The sequence below is a fragment of the Rhipicephalus sanguineus genome, unplaced genomic scaffold (assembly GCF_013339695.2).
Source record: "Rhipicephalus sanguineus isolate Rsan-2018 unplaced genomic scaffold, BIME_Rsan_1.4 Seq653, whole genome shotgun sequence".
NCBI lineage: Eukaryota > Metazoa > Arthropoda > Arachnida > Ixodida > Ixodidae > Rhipicephalus > Rhipicephalus sanguineus.
In genome coordinates this window covers 29568-48193 of record NW_023615697.1, presented here as the reverse complement: position 1 = coordinate 48193, position 18626 = coordinate 29568, and the positions used below count along the sequence as shown (strand labels likewise).

The following is an 18626-nucleotide window of genomic DNA, read 5'->3' as shown; positions in this document are numbered from 1 at the left end:
TATGACTGCTTGGCAAGGCCCCGAAATCCGGACCACTGGAGGCCATCCAATAACGCCAGCTGGTGTCTGCACCGCAAGTCACCATCAATAAGCGGACTTATCCGGCGAGCTTTGTAATCTTGCAACATTGCTCCAGGGATGTGATACTCGGGATGGACTCATTACGTTATCCTGGCACCGCCATCGATCTGAGGTCTGAGTCAATAACACTAAACCCAGAAAAACCAGCAGTTGTTCCGTGTACGAATGCAACCGATGAGCGAAGCTCCTTAGAAATGGGACGCAAACGATTATGCGGCTGATCTCGCTGCTGGCTTTCATGAAGGCGGTAGGGTGGGGAGCGGGTTGGGAGAGCGTCTGCTGCGCTCGATGGCGGGAACGAATGAGCGAGTGAGTGTGTGGCGCGCGCAGCCCAGGTAGAGGGAGACAGGTGCGAGCGGTGATGCGGCGGGAACCTTCGAAGGCGGTGACGGAACGTCGCACACGGCGTTCGGCGGGCGCAGCGGTTCATTGTCTTTTTACGCCGGCGCCTTGAGGGGAGACCGTCTGCTACTACCTTCGACATAACACCTGCAGTGCGCTACCATGATGGTTGTAATTTCACAATCCACGACAAAGGTGGTGAAAGTGAAGACGACCATTATAACCAGTTGTGCACAGACCTTATTTCATTTAACCTCAATTTCTCGTGCGCTAGAACTAAACCGCTCAAGGCCTCAACATTTCCTCTTAAATCACCAGCCACGGCAACCTAAAGCGATGCTTAAGAGAAGGGAGATTCAAAGGCGCGGAGGAGTGCGGGCCTAAAGAACTGCGCTCCTAAAAAGTGCTGCCGCCCCACACGATGCAAAGCAACCACGCTTTGAATGTGATAGAAGAGCACGTCACCATTCCGCCTCACTCCAGCGTCATCATTTGCGTCGGCACCGAAGAATTCGCAGACCTTTAAGGCGTCATCGAGGACGATCAGCACCTGCTTCTGAACCGTCAGGTTTGCATCGCAAGAGACATAGCCACGCTGCGCGATGGCAAAGCAAAGGTAGTGCTGATAAACTTCAGCCACTAATATAGGCACCTCAACATTAGTACGACGGTCGACTACATCGACGAATTCGTCGACGCCCGCAAGCTTTCACCCTCTTTGATGCTACCGAACCTACTTCGACGGCTCGAGGTCCCCAACCAGATTTCTAGCTCCACCCGAGCCTCACAAAGCACAAGCACGACCAGCTCAAAGCCCTGCTCATCCAATTCAAGCGCTGCTTCTCGTCATGGTCAAGAATTCGACAGACGCCAGTCGCGAAACAACGCATCATAACAGAACAGTACTGGGCAGTATCGAAGATACATGCATGTTAGATACTATCTTAGATACTCGTTGGGTATCTTGTATCTGTATCGCGATACGTCTCGCAAGACATGTATCAGTACCTGTATTTTCGATCCATTGAAGAATGTATCGTGTATCTTAAGATGCAAGATACTGCATCGCAACACCCCCGTGCGAAACAACAAACGTTGGCTGAACGCAGCTTCTCAAGCTGACACTGCTTCCACTATAAGCCACCTGAGTAAAACTAAACGCAGTGACATTCTCTCATCTTTCCGCCAGAGTCCTCTAGCGAAGCCAGGCGCCGAGGTCTCCGCGTCCCTATTAGTTGAGTCGAGTGGCGTGGTGGGGCTCGCGTCGTCTCGACAAAATCAAGCGCGTGAACGCCTACGCGGTGCTGACTTTTTGCTCTCCTGACTTTTTTTCCTTTTTGGCTGTGTCAGTCCCGTGACATTAGCTACGCTGTGTACCCGAATGTGTGCGGCGTCTTTCGCACAAATTTTGATGCCGCTGTAGAGTCGTTATCGAAGTTTCTCTTGCGTGGTGCTTCGTTACGATGTCTGAAGAATCCAAGAATGGGGTTTCGCCGCGTCTCGCGGCTTTCACACATCAGCGATTTGAAGGATCTCGTGGACGTAATTTTGACTTACATATTAGATGAGATTTACTTATATGCAATTGATATTCTAACAACTATCGCACCGCCGGTACCGATGCTACATGTAATTAAAAAAAAGATTTAGCTAACGGAAGATATCTTGGCGTACCGTATCTATTTCTTCTCGCTATCTTTATTCAAAGAGCTTTTGAAATCATAAGTGCTTTCATAGCTGTCCTTCTTTGAACGACAGACATTATTTAGGTATCTCTATCTTTTACCGTCTGTTTGCAGCAATAAGCCTTTTGTAACGTGCTGCCGAAATAAGCTCTCAGCTTTATGCTAACTTTTAACTGTCTGCGCCATTTCTGCTGCTGTTTGATTATTATAATGCATAATAATAATATCTAGGGTGTAACGTCCCAAAACCACGATATGATTATGAGGGACGCGGTAGTGGAGAGGTCCAGAAATTTCGACCGCATGGCTTTTTTTAACGTGCAACTAAATCTAAGTATACGGGCCTCAGACATTTTCGCCTCCATCGAAAATGCAACCGCCGCGGCCGGGATTCGATACCGCGATCTTCGGGTCGATTATTAATATTCGACTTCAGTTTATTGCTATGTCAAGGCGATGTTTAGGACAGATGTACAATACAGGGGTGCCTGGAGTATACACTGACAAAAATTCTGCTTACTACTTCGTAAAATAGCGAAATTGAGTTTCAATTATACTGACGGAAATCATAATGAACCATCTTAAAGATTTCAGGGAGAAGATTCGAGAAGCATAGTTATATCAAATGCACCGCTTTTCTCCTGAGCGTCCCAACGAGCTATTTTATGACATTTTCTATAGTCAATCAATTTTCTATTGTCTAGGCAGGTGAGTTGACGATAATTATATTTTATTTATTTATTTGTTAATACTGTCAACCCTCATAGAGGGTTATAACAAAGAGGACAATACAATTACTTACATAAAAATGTACAAAGTACATAAAGTTGTATATTATTTGGCCCTTCAGAATGAAAACAGGTAGTTCCTTAAATAACAATTCAGAATTCAAAAATATCAGTTCAAAATTCACTGACATTTTTCAAAATATTTACAATGAGCATGAGGTCGCTTACATTATTTGACACTGAGTGAGTGAGTGAATAAACTTTATTACAAGATCCGGCATGTTTGTGGTCCGGGCTAGACCGCACAGGTAGATACCTGGAGACCTTGTCTCCCTATAGCCTCCCTGGCCTGCTGGATAGCCCATCTTTGGTCTTCGACCTCCGAGCTGAGCAGCACTAGCCGCCACCGCTCCCGGAGGGCCTCAGGAGAACTTGGTGATAGGTTGGGGCATTCCCACAGTATATGTTTATACGAAGCCCTTTCTGTTGTGCATAGTTTGCATTTGTTGTCCGGGTATAGGTGTGGGTAGCTCCTGTGGAGGTGCACAGGGTTTGGGTAGGAGTTTGTTTGGAGCTGTCGGTATTCAGATGCCTGTTTCCTGTTTAGACTCGGGTGAGGTGCGGGAAAGACGCGCCTCGTCTCTCTGTAGTGTTGTGTGTATTCTGTGTAGCATGTAAATCTGTCTTTGTGTGGTACGTCGGCGCCGCCAGGGATGTTAACCGAGAGGTCCGTTCGGGTTGCGCGGCGGGTTAATTCTCGCGACAACTCGTGGGCCATCTCGTTCGGATTGGAGCTATCAGTCTCTGTGTGCGCCGGGAACCATATTAGGTATTTGGGTTCATCTACTTTCTTTAGTTCTTGGCTATTAACGAGGATTCTGAGGGCTTGTTGTGAAATCCGTCCTTGCGTGAAATTTCGCATAGCTACTTGCGAGTCACTCAGTATGAATTTGTGTTTGTTGGATGTGATAGCCATGGCTATGGCTACCTCCTCAGCCTCCTCTATCTTGTTGGTTGTGACAGTGCACGCGTTAATACACATGCCCGACGTGTCAATCGCGACAGCAGTATGGGCCTTGTGTTCAGGGTATGGGCTAGCATCTACGAAAAGAGATTGACTGTTTGTGCCGTAGGCTTTGAGCAGTACTTTGGCTCTGTGTCTTCTGCGGGCCGCGTTCGTGATAGGGGTCATGTTTTTCGGTATCGGGTTAGCGACGATCTTAGCTCTGAGTGTATTGGGGATGTCATGTTTGATCCCATGTTGTGCATGGTACATGATTCCTAATTTGGTCATTATATTTCTTCCCGTTTTGGTTGTTGTGAGCCGTTCAAGCTGGGATATGCGCTGAGCTTCGGCTATCTCTTCAAGTGTATTGTGTATTCCTAGCTGAAGAAGTAGGTCTGTGCTCGCATACTCTGGTATTCCTATCGCTTGTTTGTACGCCTTCCGGATGAGCGCATTTATTTTGTTGGTTTCTGCTTTTTGCCAGTTGTGGTATGCTGCTACATACGTTATGTGGCTTATTACGAAGGTCTGTATTAGACGGATTACGTGGGCTTCTTTCATGCCTTGGTGTTTATTTGTGACCCTGCGAATGAGCCTCATCGCATTCGTGACTTTGGCATTTAGCCTGCGTATGGTTTCGCCGTTGGTGCCGTTAGCCTCGATGACTAATCCGAGTACACGTATTTTTGGGAGTATCGGTATGGTTGTGCCTTCCCCTGTATGAATCCTAATTTCCTCGTATTGCCGCTTGTTTTCCTGTGACTTGGGTGGTCTGCCTCTCATTACGGGCCTGTAGAGAAGAAGTTCAGATTTCTCCGGTGAACATCTGAGTCCTGTACCTTCCAGGTATCGCTCAACTGTTCCTATTGCCTCCTGGAGTCTCTGTTCTATGTAGCCGTCGCTTCCATCACTGACCCATATCGTGATGTCATCCGCGTATATAGAGTGATGTATGCCTGGGATTTTATCTAACTCCTTCTGTAGCCCAATCATGATTAGATTAAACAGCATTGGTGATATTACGGAGCCCTGTGGTGTACCTATGCAGCCCAGTTCTTGAAGATCAGATGTAAGGCCTCCTAAGCTGATTCTTGTTTTCCTGTTGGTTAGGAAGTTCCTGACATAATTGTAAGCTCGCTCACCCATGTTTAAGCTCGATATGCGACTGAGAATTGTTGCATGTGCCGCATTGTCAAATGCTTTCTTGAGATCCAGGCCGAGTATGGCTCGTGTGGATCTTGTGGGGTTGTCTATTATTTGGTGTTTAATCTGTATCATGGCGTCTTGGGTGGATAGGTGACGACGGAAGCCTATCATCGTGTCTGGGTAATGTTCACCGTCCTCAAGATAGTTGTTGGCTCGATTTAGGAATGCGTGCTCCATTAGTTTGGCTACGCACGACGTTAACGAAATGGGTCGTAGATTTAGTTTGTTAATGGGCTTGCCTGGTTTCGGTATAAGGATTGTCCTGGCCTCTTTCCACGCGTCGGGTATTGCCCCTTCCGTCCAGCATTTGTTGATATAGCGAGTTAGAAATTCTATGGATTCATCATCCAGGTTGCGCAATGTTCGGTTGGTAACTCCATCGGGTCCCGGTGCTGATTTTACATTTAATTTGTGGAGCACCGCCCTAATCTCCGCTGCCTCAAAGTTTTGATCCATTTTGGGTTTGCTTCGCCTGTATAGTCCTTATGTTGCAGTGGCGGCGACTGGGGGATGTATATGTTCTGTAGATCTGCCATAAGTTGTTCCTCTTTTCCTTCGTGTTCTCGTGTGAGACGACGGATAATGTGTCTCTGTTCAGTTTTGGTATTGGTGGGGTCTAAGAGAAACCTTAGCAGCTTCCACGTTTGTGAAGTTCCAATATGGTTGCCCATGTCCTTACAGATCTCCTCCCATTGTTGCTCACATAGCTGCCTGCAGTGACTTTCAATGTCTTTGTTGAGCTGTGCTATCTTTTTCCGGATTGTTCTGTTGTGTCTTTGTCCCCGCCATTTGTGCTGTAGCGCTTCTTTCGTCCGCCACAGGTGTATTATTCTGTTATCAATGCGCTCCGCTGGGATATCTGTTTCTATTTCTTGTGTAGCTTTCCTGACGCTGTCTATTATACTCTCGCACCATTTCTGGATATCTTTAGGGGGTTCGATGATCGCTTTTCTGATTTCCCGGAATTTATCCCAATCAACTAGGCGTCTTATGTTACGCATGGCCGTTACTCTTTCGCTATTTGTGAATGGTAGGTGCGTTTCGAGTATTCTATGGTCGCTGCCTAGATCATCGAATGTGTTGTGCCATGTAGCCCCCGCGGCATTCTTCGTTATTGTAAGATCCGGTGTTGTGTCTCTCTGGGTGCTTGTGCCTATGCGTGTGTATGCATGCGGGTCTGTTATCAGAGTAAACTGTTCGTCTTGTATGCTCTGCCATAGACGTTTCCCTTTGGGGGTGGTGAATTCATATCCCCATGCTTCGTTTGGGGCGTTGAAGTCCCCTGCTATGATGAGCGGGGCGTTGCCAGCTAATATCGCGGCCTTCCTAAACAGACAGTGAAATTGTTGTCGTTGATTTGACGGACTGCTATACACGTTAAGAATGAATGTGCTGCTTCCTTTTGCTTTCCTAGATAGAAGTTCTGTCATTATATGGTTGTATCCAATTCCGAGATTATGGGTTCTCACCGTAATCTCCCTTCGCACTAGTGTAGTGAGAGTTTTCTTTTCTTCCTCTCGCTCGGAGCTTACGGATTGGTATCCCGGTAGTGTGGCGAGTCCGTACGTTTCTTGAAGTAGAATAACGTCTGGCTTGTTACCCTGTCTGATGTATTGTTGGATGACGAATTTCTTAGCCCTGAATCCTCTACAGTTCCACTGCCATATACGGAGTTGACCTTTACCGCGCCTACCCATTGCCGTTTGTTATGTATGGGGGGTGAATATAGCTGGGTGGATGATGGGGGTTGGAGGTTTCGTGACGGTGGCCGATTGGGCATATGGTGCCTGCGGTTGTTGGTGAACGTTCCCGGCTGCGCCCTCAAACTCTGGTGCTGTTGTTTGCGCTTTGTGTCCTCGTTCCAGAATTTCTACCCTGGCTGCAAGTGCCGTCAGATCAACAGAGGTCTTAGCGGTGGTTTCCAGGATCGATTGGAACGCTGTTAATAATTGGTCTACTTTTTTCTCAATGTTATCCAGTCGTGTTTGTTGAGATATGCTTTCTTGTTTAGTGCTTGGGGGCTCTGTAGTTTTCTGCGTTTTGGCCTTACGCTTTAATGGAGGGGTGGTTACCTCCATGCGATCGTCGGCTATGGGTGTTTCCTCCTGCATTACAGCAGTAGTTATATTAGGACTTATGGGTTTTCCGCATGCGCGTTCCTTAGTGAGTAGTTCTATTTGAGCTCGCATCTGTGCTATTATTTCTTTCATTTGTCTGTTTTCATCTTTAAGCCGTTCTAGCTCTTCACTGTTGCTGTTATTGTTGGCGTTGTTATTTTTGTCCCCCTGAGTTCCCTCCGTTCGCGAGCCGCGTGCTTTATCTGCCCAGCTCACCTTGTTTGGTGGTCCCTTAGACGCCGATGTCGACCTGGAGCTGGGCCGGGAGCTTTCAGGGCTGGGGTTCCTTGAACCGGACCGGGATCTTGTTTGTCGTCGTCTTCTAGGTCTAGATGTCGAGCGCTGGCGTGGACGTCCCTCTTGGTTGAGGTGAGGTTGGCGTGTGATGTTCTTGTATTCTGGCCCATTGTCTCTGTTTTACGATGTAAGGCTTCTTGAACTTGGCCGTGCAGCTTTTGTCGGCTGTAGCGTGGTCCTTTCCACAGATTTGACATTTAGGGTCGCATCTGTGGTCGTCTTTGGGGTTGTGAATTCCGCAACCCGGGCAGAGTTTATCATCAGGGTTGGGGCACACATCACCTCTATGTCCCAGTCTGTTGCATTGCTTACAGTAGTCGATTTGCTTGCGGTATAGAGCGCACGGTATAATTACTCCATCATAACACACACTCGAGGGTACCTTGTTACCACTGAAGAGCACGATGACCGTTGTAGTGTTTCCCAATCATTTAGCCGTGATGATGCTCTGGTTTCTTTCAGTGACAAGGGCCGCCCTAATGCTATCAGGGGTTTCCTCGAGTGGGATTCCTCTAATGATTCCCTTGGCTGTATCTTCTGGTGCTGTTTCATACGCTGCCACTTCATGTTATTTGCCGCGTATAAGTATTTTCTTGATTCTTCTGTACTGGTCCGCTCTGTCGGGATCTGGGGTGCTTACTACCATGATGTTTGTGTCTTGTTGGGGCATATTACGTCGAATTGCCTGACTTCTGGTGGTGTAGCCGCGGCTTCATGTATGCCTCTGGTTATATCCATTGGGCCGAGTGCGGCGACGCATAGGCCTCCTCTGGGTCGGATGACAACTTTGTAGTCTCCCGCCGGTAGCTTGGGCATTCTGCTCGCTTTTTCGATGCGGTTGATCCGTCTTTCCTGCGTGTTGGCTTGCGTTTTACCCAAGCTGGGTTCTCCCTTGTTGTTAGCACCATGGCTTCCGTCGGCGTCGCCGGCCGATCCATGTCCGGGCTTTCGACGGCGTCCGTGGTGTACGGTGTGCCATCCTTCTTCATTATCCGTAGTGGCTGGCGATTCGTCACACTCTTGTTGTACATCCATCGTCCTCACATCGGCGTCGGTGTCCTGCGCGTCGCCTGCCGACGCGGCGGATTCCATTGGGTTTACACCGTCGGCTCCCTGAGGGACCCGGCCGGCTCCGCTGGACTCAGCGTCGCGCGTGGCGTGCACCGAGAAAGGGCCGTAAAAAGGCGAAAAAGCGTTGGCCCACCTTGTCTTTAGTATCCTGAGATTCCGGATGACGAGACGAATCCTTTGATATCACTCTGCTGAATGTGCGTGGTGATCTTCACTGCGACATTGTTCATGAAATCAGGAGCCGACGTGAAGCGCGTCTGCACTCGTCGGCGCTCGCAGCGTCCCCCCTTATTTGACACTGAAAAAAAAATTACATGGAACATTCTCGTAAATGCGCATCTACAGCATTTTCGAAGTCGGTGACATCGTTTAAAACAACAATAGCGTTTGGTAGTTTATTCCACATTTCTACGACATCTGGGAAGAAAGAATATCGAAACGTGTCAGTATTTGTTTGGTATGGTTTTATGACGCAATCGTGGTTAGTTCGAAGGTTTCTTTTGCCTTCGTTCCTAATTGTCATAGCTATTAGGTGCGCCGCCTGTATCGCGTTTCTGTTTTTATTCAATGTGATTGCTTGGTAACCGCATTTCTATTTTACTTAGATATATATTTGTTTTCCTTTTTTAGGTCTGCTCTTTTTCTCTATACAATGCGTTGTAGACGTTTCTGGGCTGCACATCTTATGTCCTAAAAGAATAAATGTTAAAAGATTGCACTTAGTGAGTATGTCGCTAACGAGCGTTTTACGCCACCAGATAATTAGAATAGGAAAAGTCAGTGCAGTATTACGTACTCTACGTATGCACGATGCGTCACAAAAAAAATTACAGCATATCTACGGGTGAATGATGAAGAGCTTGGGCGAAGCTCCTGAAGTAATCGTGGTTACACCGTGAAATGTTCAGTGGTTTCGCCCAGCAGTAAACAAAGCGATACGCCGCTTTGTTTATTTTTCCTTTTTTTATTTTTTTTATTTTTTATTCTTTTTTATTTTTTTATTTTTATTTTTATTTATTCATTTTTTTATTTCATTTCTTTTATCTCTATGGGACAGCGCCATCTAGTATATCGTCACCCAACTGCAGTTTGTATGCATCTCTATGGGACAGCGCCATCTATTGAATGATACGGGAGACGCGACGGCGGGGCACGCCGAATGGAGCGACGACCGACAAGGTGATGCTATAAGGAGCTCCGCTCCTAAAAGGTCGTTACCAGCGTCGTTCCTGTTGTACACCTGCCGGGTGATCCAGTATAGCGGATACGGTAATGCGTTTACGGACAAAGTGCAACATACCGGCATTTGCGCCATCGTGCGTAGGCTTCTTATTGAAGTGCTTCGAATTAAATGGCAACCCCCTAGCTGGTCGGCAAGCAGAGCAGCGACCCCCGTGAATTACGAAATCGATAAGCAAGTGTCACGTTAAGCACCTAAAACAACCCAATAAGTTGTTTCGGAATGAAACTAATACAGTTTGAGCAAGAAATACAAACCTTTTAGGTGCTAACATCTCGTTCAAATGAAACCAAGTTGATCGCAGTTAAGAAATTTTCAATGAAACATTTTTGCGCATAGACATTTGATGCTACAATACAAAATGAGATCACAAATAAGCTTCACGATTCTCTTAAAATTCACCACGGGGAGGTACGTGAAGACCACCTTTCCAAATAAGTCAGGTGTCTAGGGGGCCACTAAGGGGGGTGGTAATTATCGCTGACACCCGCTCAATTATCTAAGATTGCACAGTGAACTTTTTACTGACTGCATTAAGTGGGCATGTTTGCATTGAAAAGTTCCAGTCAGTCGTGTTTCTGCACAGTTGCACTTGGCAGGTTTCTTCTAGCATATCCGTGCCCCTATATATTCGGCAGAGTAGTTTAATTGCGGTTCGAATGATACGCAGGCAAGACAGTATACAGACTAGCGCAAAGCAACGCCCCGAAGTGCCGCCGAAGTTTCGTGCGGCGTTTCAGGAAATATAGCGGTTACCCTTTTCTTACCAGCTGGCGATATCAAGGAATGACTGCTCGTCACACCATGGAGAAACATTGCGCCGATCCCCGCTGTTTGCATGCGTAATCATTCGAACCGCCGTTAAACTTTGCAGCTGCATATCTCGGAGCACGGACATGCTAGAAGAATTTTTTTTCAAGTTGGCCTGTGCAGAAAAGAGGCTGCCTCTAACTTTTCCATACAGGCATGCCAGCTTAGTGCAGCCAATAAAAAGATCATCGTTACATCTAAACTGGGAGGCTGACAGCGATAATTACCATCTCATTTTGTGCCCCCCCCCCCCCGACCAATGACCACACAACTTATTTGCAGAGGAGGCATTGTAAGAAAAGCATCAAGGTTCATTTTGGTCACCCTGTATAGATCTATAATAACAAATATGCGAATGCACCGAAGTATCGTATCGGATACAATTATTGCCGCAGTATCTTGTATCTGTATCTCAAATACTTCTTGCCAAAATATCCTGTATCGTATCGCGATACAATTTCAAAGTATGTTTGCCCAGCCCTGTAACAGAACAAAGTACCCGACCAATCCGTCAGAGCCCGTACTGAGTTTCGACGCGAGAACGCGAGGCCATTAAGAAACAGGTCAACGAAAGTCTACGCGATGACATCATTCAGCCGTCCAAGAGTCCGTGGTTGTCACCTTTTGTGTTAGTGAAAAAGAAGGATGCAACCCTACGTTTCTGCGTCGACTATCGTCGAACAAAGTCCCGGAGAAGGACGTGTACCCTCTCCCACGACTAGACGACACCCTAGGTCGACTCCACAACGCGAGATACTTTCCGTCGATGGACCTCAAGACCGGCTACTGGCAAATCGCAGTCGACGAGAGAGTCTGATAAAAGACTGTCTTTATAACACCAGACGGCCTGTTCGAGTTGAAAGTCATGCCCTTTGGTGTTCGCTCGGCACCTGCGACTTTCCAACGCGTTCTCGATGCAGTGCTGGCTAGCTTGAAGTGGCAGACATGCCTCGTGTACTCTGACGACATCGTTGTGTTTTCCTCAAACTTCGACGAATACCTCCAGCGCCTTGAAGCTGCATTTCAAGCAATCAAGGCCGCCGGACTCACATTGAAGCCTGAAAAGTACCACTTCGCGTACGAGGAGCTCTTGTTCTTGGGTCAGGTGATCAGCAAGGATGGTGTTTGCACAGACCTGCGGAAAAGAAGCTGCCATCGCTGCCTTCCCGCCACCACCGACAAGAAGGCATACGTCGATTTCTCGGATTGTGCGCCTACTACAGACGCTTCGTCAAGGAACTTTCACGGAATCGCCGAGCCACTGACGCAACTCACGAAGGCCGACGTCGAATTCAGGTGGGAAACGTCGCAAGTTCAAGCATTTCAAGAATTGGAACGAAGTGGGAAACGGCGCAAATCGGCAAATCGAAGCATTTGAAGAAATCGACGCATTTGTAGAACTCAAACGACGCCTTCAGATGCCTCCGATACTAACGTCCCTACTGAAAATTCCTATATATACAGGACCCGTACATACGATGTTATTGGATACGGGTGATATAGGTTTTATGGGTCATATGGGTGATATAGGTTTTATAGGTCATGTGGGTTATATAGGTTTTATGGGTCATACGGGTGATATAGGTTTATGGGTCATACAGGAGATATACGTTCACAGGTCATATGGGTGATATAGGTTTTGTGGGTCATATAGGTGGTACGGGTCCTACCAATTCTTTCGGTCCTATGGACACGTAGTAAGGGTCATAAGTGACGTGCAATTGAGCATACTACAAATAAGGCAATGCCGGTTTATGAATAGTTTATGTCATGCATACACTATTCATACGTGAACATGCAGCAATGTGTGTTTAATGGTGCTTCACAAAGGTGCAGTATATTCTAAATGGGTAGAACAATCAAATATAGTGTTGTATGTAGGTGCTTGGAGAAAAACAATGAGACAAATATTTTTGCATCTTCATTATTTATTTAAATCATTAAGCATTTTGGCAATGAGATGATTCACCTTTTTCATCCGGGCAGCCACATGCACATCTGCCGGCTACACTTCATATTCTGCAAGCCACCTGCAGAGTAGCGAGCAAATACATGAAGCACTTCTTAAATATTTAGATTATTTGTTCACCTAAAGTAAAAATTTAATGCCACTACGTGAAGAAAAATACCTTAAAGAGGTACTGACACAAAATTTCACAGCTGAGATAGCCTCAGGGATTGATTCCCGTGAACATGCGTATATCATCTACCAAACCTGAACAGCGATTATAGCTTGGAAGATTTTTTATATGAATATTGAAGTTTGCGTGTGTGATCCAGCGCTATATGCCACACCTTGCATCATTGAAATCATCCAAAGTGACCTCAAGGTGACTCCCAACTTCCGAGACATCACCACAGCGGCTGAGCTCCGAGTTGGCGCAGCTAGAATAACGGCATCATAGTCGCCATTGCCCTTTGTTTACGCTTGTGCCAGCAGGCAACTATTCGGCGACTGCTCGCGAGTTCGTGCCTGCAGAGAACGTATGGAAGCCTCAACAAAGTCGTTGCCACCATACGATGATGATAGAAATGACGCCAACGACATTGAGCAGCACTTACGGCAGCGAAAGAATGCGAGTAGATATACAGGCAGCACAGAAGTGCGTTACGGTTCTGTGTACCATCTCACATGCTAGATGGCATTAGTTGCACCAGGCAACTTGTTGTTCTCGCTCTGCTAAACGGGAACTGAGACTAGTCGGTAATAAACAGACTGTAATTAATTATCTGTCCCGCGTTGCAGCAAACAATCTGCCGTGTTATGACTAATAGGCCCCCAGTGATGGATTGCAGCAAAAAATGCCAGACGAAAATTTTTGTGTCAGTACCTCTTTAAGGAAAAATACTCACTAGCCACAGCCTCCAACTTTCTTGGTGTCAGGGCCCTCTCCGGTGGCCCGTTTGTCCTCCTGGCGCACCAAGCGCCGACAAGGCGCTACTGTGGGATTCTTGTTCTGAAGCTCAAGGATACTGCACAGGAGCTTTGTCGCCTCCTTGCAAAATAAGGAGTCCTTGGGCCGCGACAGCAGCCAAGCCCATTGCTCTTCCTTCACGAATATGCCACTTCTCAGATGGACCTGCATTGGAAAAATGTCTTTGTGATCCTCTTCTTTTTTGTGTTGTGCGAGTTAACATTGTTGCACTCATTCTGAAAGCGTTGCTATTACAGTTGCAATTTACCTGCATAACTGCCTTGTAGCAGAAAGCTTCAATGCTGAAATTATTGCTCCAAGAGGTCTCACAATTTTGACTTGAAACAGATAAATAGAGGAGCTCAAAGAAGAATATGTGTGCAGCTCTAGGCACATGCAGGACTTATAATTGGTAGCATTAGCGCAACCTTCAAAATGCCACTTGTGCAATCACTCATTCAACTGACTGCTAAAATATGGGGCAAAAAATGAAGGCAAACATTAGCTTCAAGAGAAGAGGACCGCCAATTAACAAAAGGGAAAAATAACAGCCGTAACGCCAAATATCAAGTAGCAATAAAGAAATATGATACTATAATGGCTCAAGCAAGATCAAAAATCCATTTTTTGCAATCATATCAATGAAAAGCAAATGTTATTGATCATCATGGCTGCCTTTGAGTCAATTTTGTGCCACCTCAGCAGCTGATGTGAAGCAATTGTGAAATATGCTAGAAAGTGGTATTAACTAAAATTTCCAGATTACTATAGTTTTCTTCAGCGAGTTAAATTAGCACAAGTTTCAGCTTTCGTGGAAATACTGACAAGAAAATTAAATTTTTGTTATGACACACTTTTTTTTATACTTCTGGTTGTTTGTAATACCTTGCAATCACTGAGTCTCAATAACCCTCCAGCTAATACGTATCGCTTTACATTAGCGTCAAAACGTAATCACTCCTTATGTCTCCCAACTCCGCCCCTGTCTTATCAAAGAGCAAATACATTATGTAGTTTGTAGTCGCTGCAAGAGGCTTCTGCACTATAGTGTTTTGGTGCTCCAAAGTTACACAGTTTGCAGCACAACACAAACAGCCAATCAGAGACAGTTTAATCGTTTATGCAACTGAAACTACTGTAACAGTTCAGTGCGACTAGTGGGGTTCAACGCATGCCCGCTGCCTTTGCACAGATGGTCACCTATTCTGCCTTCCGTGTAACTCTCCATATCAGCTGTTATGGGATGTGGTGAACAGGCAAGTTTCGAACGCGTTTCGCCATGAGCTGGTTTGGACAGGCATGCTGCGCAAGCTCTCGGCCGTGTCAAGGATTTGCATGATTGGGAGCGAGCGCATGGGATGCTCTCTCTCTAGACACCATAAAGAAAGCAGAAGTTTCTTTCCTGTCTGCTGGCTCCTTTGTATGAGCATCACTTGGACTGATTCCTGTTCGGACTGTTCAGCCAAAGAGCGTAATTGAAAAGTGAAACTTTGAGCCAATATACAGCACCAAGATGTTGGCACTCGGCAGCAGGAAAGAGCGGAACCTCTGAGGTTCGTTGTTTGTTGTCCACTATTTTGATCTCCTTCCTCACCACTCCTGCTGACTAAGCTACTCCTTGAGGCACCTTACGTTATCAGGTAAATCATTTTTATGAAGCGCAGATGACGACAAATACAGAGGAATGAGACATGCTCAAATGTGTGGTTTCTTTTTTTTCCATTTAGAGCGAAGTACACACTGTGCTTTTCATCAAACAATTAAAGGGGCCCACAACACTTTTCAAGCATGGTCAGAAAACAATGCCGACCGAAAGTCGAGTCTCCTGAGAGCATGTGAGGCAAACATAGCACAGCACGCGGCCTGGAATTCACAATTTATTTTTAGTCAGCTAGAAATTGCTCCCTCTTCCCTCGACAAATGCTGCTATAAACCCAAATGACCGCGCCATGAGCACAAAGTACACTGGCGCTGCGGAAGGCTGCCATGTGCCCGTGCGCTCGCTCGCGATCACTTTGAATGTAAGCCCCGCGATCGAAGAAAAAAAAAGGAAAGGAAGTGCTCAAGGGGATGATGCATGCTGACGAATTAACATAGCTTTTGTCCCCTTGTCATCACCCCCTGCGTAACTTTCAGCACGCTTGCACTAAAAAGAGAGAAAACACTTAAAGCGTGCGACAAATCCCTGTAACTATGCTCGTACTTGACAGATTGTAAAAATTTTTACAGCAGTCGATTTGTGAGGCAATAAGCTCCTTTAATGAAGTAATGCGATGATTACTTTGAAATGTGTTGCAGGGCCCCTTTAATACAAGGCGAAGTGAACATGTGCCTTGTCCGACATCCGAACGATCTGTCCCAAAACTTCACCTGCTGTAACGCTCAAACCTCTAAATCAGTGTCAATTATCCAAAAGAAAAAGTGTAATCATTATGCAAGCAAGTACAGTATATGCCCACAAAATTGATAAGTGCAAGCACAGTGGAAGCAGCAGCAGCAGTAGTGAAGAAAAGATATTCAGCTCATATGATGAAAGTAGATGAACTGATAGTGATGAGTACTAATGCATCAACAGCAAACATAAGTTACCAAAAGGTACAGCTGCCTACCTCATTATCTATGAGGGCCAACACTGTAAGTGGGAGTTCACCACTGGCATCTGCACTCTGAAAGGCAAAAGATGGGACAGTTTAATTAGCCACAAAACACGGTGTTTCAACACAAGCATGCGAGCATAGCGACAACATGCAAGAAAGCAGCGCGTGAAATCACAGCACCAACCGAGCCTGCGCAGCAACTCAAGACGCCAACAACGGCCGCTTCTCCAAAGTGCGCCCCTTCACCCCCTACAGAGAAGGCACCCCGCCGACCGGCAGCGTGCTTCGCATCAAGTGCTGGTGCGAAAGCTGCAAAAATTTAGAACTCGAGAGACAATGCCATGCGGAGTGAGGCTGCTACCGCCGCTTCGAGACGAACATGCAAGGAACTCGCTCTTCCAAGGCCTTCGCTGGGCTGTGCATGGATGAGTCATGTCAGTGACTCTCGAACCAAGTGCAACTCAATATAGGCGCGTGGAGACAGGAAAGACAGGAGTGGTTCAGTTGGTGAGGAAGTGTGTTATGATGTAGTAGAGTGGTTCGGTCGGCCAGAGAAGTGTCGGGAGATGACGCTGTGCAGTCACTGAGGAGGCATTTTGAAAAAAGTGAGAGAAGTCTCTCAGACAGTGACACCAAGAAGAGCGAAGTAATCCCAGACTGTCGAAGGGGAACCCCTGCTCAGCAATACAGTCCACAAGAAGGAACTAGTAGAGCCGGTCAATATGAAATGACTAAGTGTTCTTGAATATTCTCGAGTGCCTGAGTTTCTATTTCAGCGCAATTTGATAAACTGTTTCCCCATTATTGTTAAAGCCATACAAGTTGTATTGTGATTTAACTAGCCAAGTGTGCATGTATCAGAGATGTTTTAACTTTCTTAATTTAGGACATATTATTGTAATAGCAATTAGATGGACACTCGGCAACTGTGAACTGTGAAGGGCATGGTTGTGAGCGCTGGCAGGCGCTATCTCGATAAGCATCACTATACTCGCGGACAACTTTTCTTGGCAATGAAGGGAAGGCTAGAGAGCCGAACTACACGCAAGCTGCGTGTAGTTCGGCATACACGCAAGCTGCAAGTAAATGCAATATACTACAGGCTGGTCAACGAGAATAACGACGTGGATTCGTTGATATACACATCAACAACTCATACCGGTATCACAGCGGCAATTTTGATCGCGATCAGGTCCGATCCGAATGTGGTTTCTTGATCGCGATCAACAACGGTCGCTGCTACAAGTTAATCTAAATTAATTTTGGTGCAGACGTCGATCAAATGCATGCAATGTGGGAGCCAGAAGCGATCGTCTTGATCTAGACTGGGTCTGATGACTGTTATACCGGTGTCAAAGGCGCATTTTTGATCGCGACCAGGGCCAACCCCGATCGGATTCTTTATCGCGATCAACAACGGTCCAAACTAATCCGTATCGAGCTTGGTGCATACGCCAGTCAAATCGCGATCTGGGAGCCAGTGCATCGCGATTGTCTTGATCCCAGTCGGGCCAGATCGCGATTAAATGTGACCGTGTAGCAGCATCTGATTCTGATCGAGCCTAATCCAGGCCGGCCCTGATCGCGATCGAAAGTGCCCGTGTGACACCGGTATTAGAGGTAGCCACGCAGCACCACATGATTTGGATCTATTTCAATCCGAATAGGCCATGACCGCGACCAAGTGCCCGTGGGACACGAACGCGCGTTATCAGTTGCAGCACGAGAACATATGACACACGGACACAGTATGGCACACGAAAGTAAAACACACACACACAAACGTGTTTTCGTTGTGCCTTCTTTTGTCCGTGTGTCGAGTAAAACCCACGCCAGCGAAAACATCATAGAAAATAAAATCACACTCACCTCCAAGAAGATCGACATCCCCGCGAAAGTAGCTCTCGTTGATGTCCTCACCTGGCTCACTTTTCCAATAGACCTCTATTTCTTTGCGATATCGGCTACGCTGAGCGGATTGCGGTCTTTTATGAGCTTGTCAACAATCGCGCGGTAACCGTCTCTGTAAACGACGAACGCGACATTTGGTGCAACCGGCATTTCGAATTCTCCTGCGTGGTTTTACTGACCCACATATCTGCTTGATATCTGCCGTAGAGCTTGTAGAGGCACACCACACGCTGCACTTAGCAAATATTTACACCCGGCCGCACTTGCCGAACCCAGCAGCACACAAAGCGCAGCGCCATATTAACGTCTAAAAGACTTCGAAATTGGCTTGTCTTGGCCGCTTTGGCTTGGACTCGACCCAGTCCACATCGATAAAGCTCGAAGCAAACTCGACAAAACTCATTCGCAAACGTCCAAAGTGATAAATCCACTTTCTTTGACACGGGTAAAAAATCAGGCAGCGAGTTTGATCGGTCTTGAAACAGTTCTTTTTTTTTTTACGTCCAGAAATCGCAATTTGGCTACCGTAATGGGCTACTCTCGGGTGGGATTGACATATGGCTTGTAACATCCGTGGCTTGTAAACATCCGGCCGCGCAAATTACAAATGGCAGCCAAGA

The 18626-nt window shown here is 46.5% G+C and overlaps 1 protein-coding gene across 1 annotated transcript; it reads right to left on the bottom strand.

Moving 5' to 3' along the window:
* Positions 1-13312: 13312 nt before the first annotated feature.
* On the bottom strand, positions 13313-18325 carry LOC125756759 (uncharacterized). The gene is made up of 3 exons (XM_049411688.1): positions 17965-18325; positions 16108-16164; positions 13313-13663 (listed from the first exon to the last, which is right to left on the bottom strand). Exons 1-3 carry the CDS (start codon positions 17980-17982, stop codon positions 13436-13438), a joined length of 303 nt encoding a protein of 100 aa, XP_049267645.1. The 5' UTR covers positions 17983-18325; the 3' UTR covers positions 13313-13435.
* Positions 18326-18626: the final 301 nt, after the last annotated feature.

Bases quoted from the DNA above. Each gene is read 5' to 3' on its own strand.
- LOC125756759 (XM_049411688.1), bottom strand. The intron at 13,664-16,107 runs GTAGGCAGCTGT...TTTCCAATGCAG, and splicing joins TGGCCCTCATAGATAATGAG to GTCCATCTGAGAAGTGGCAT.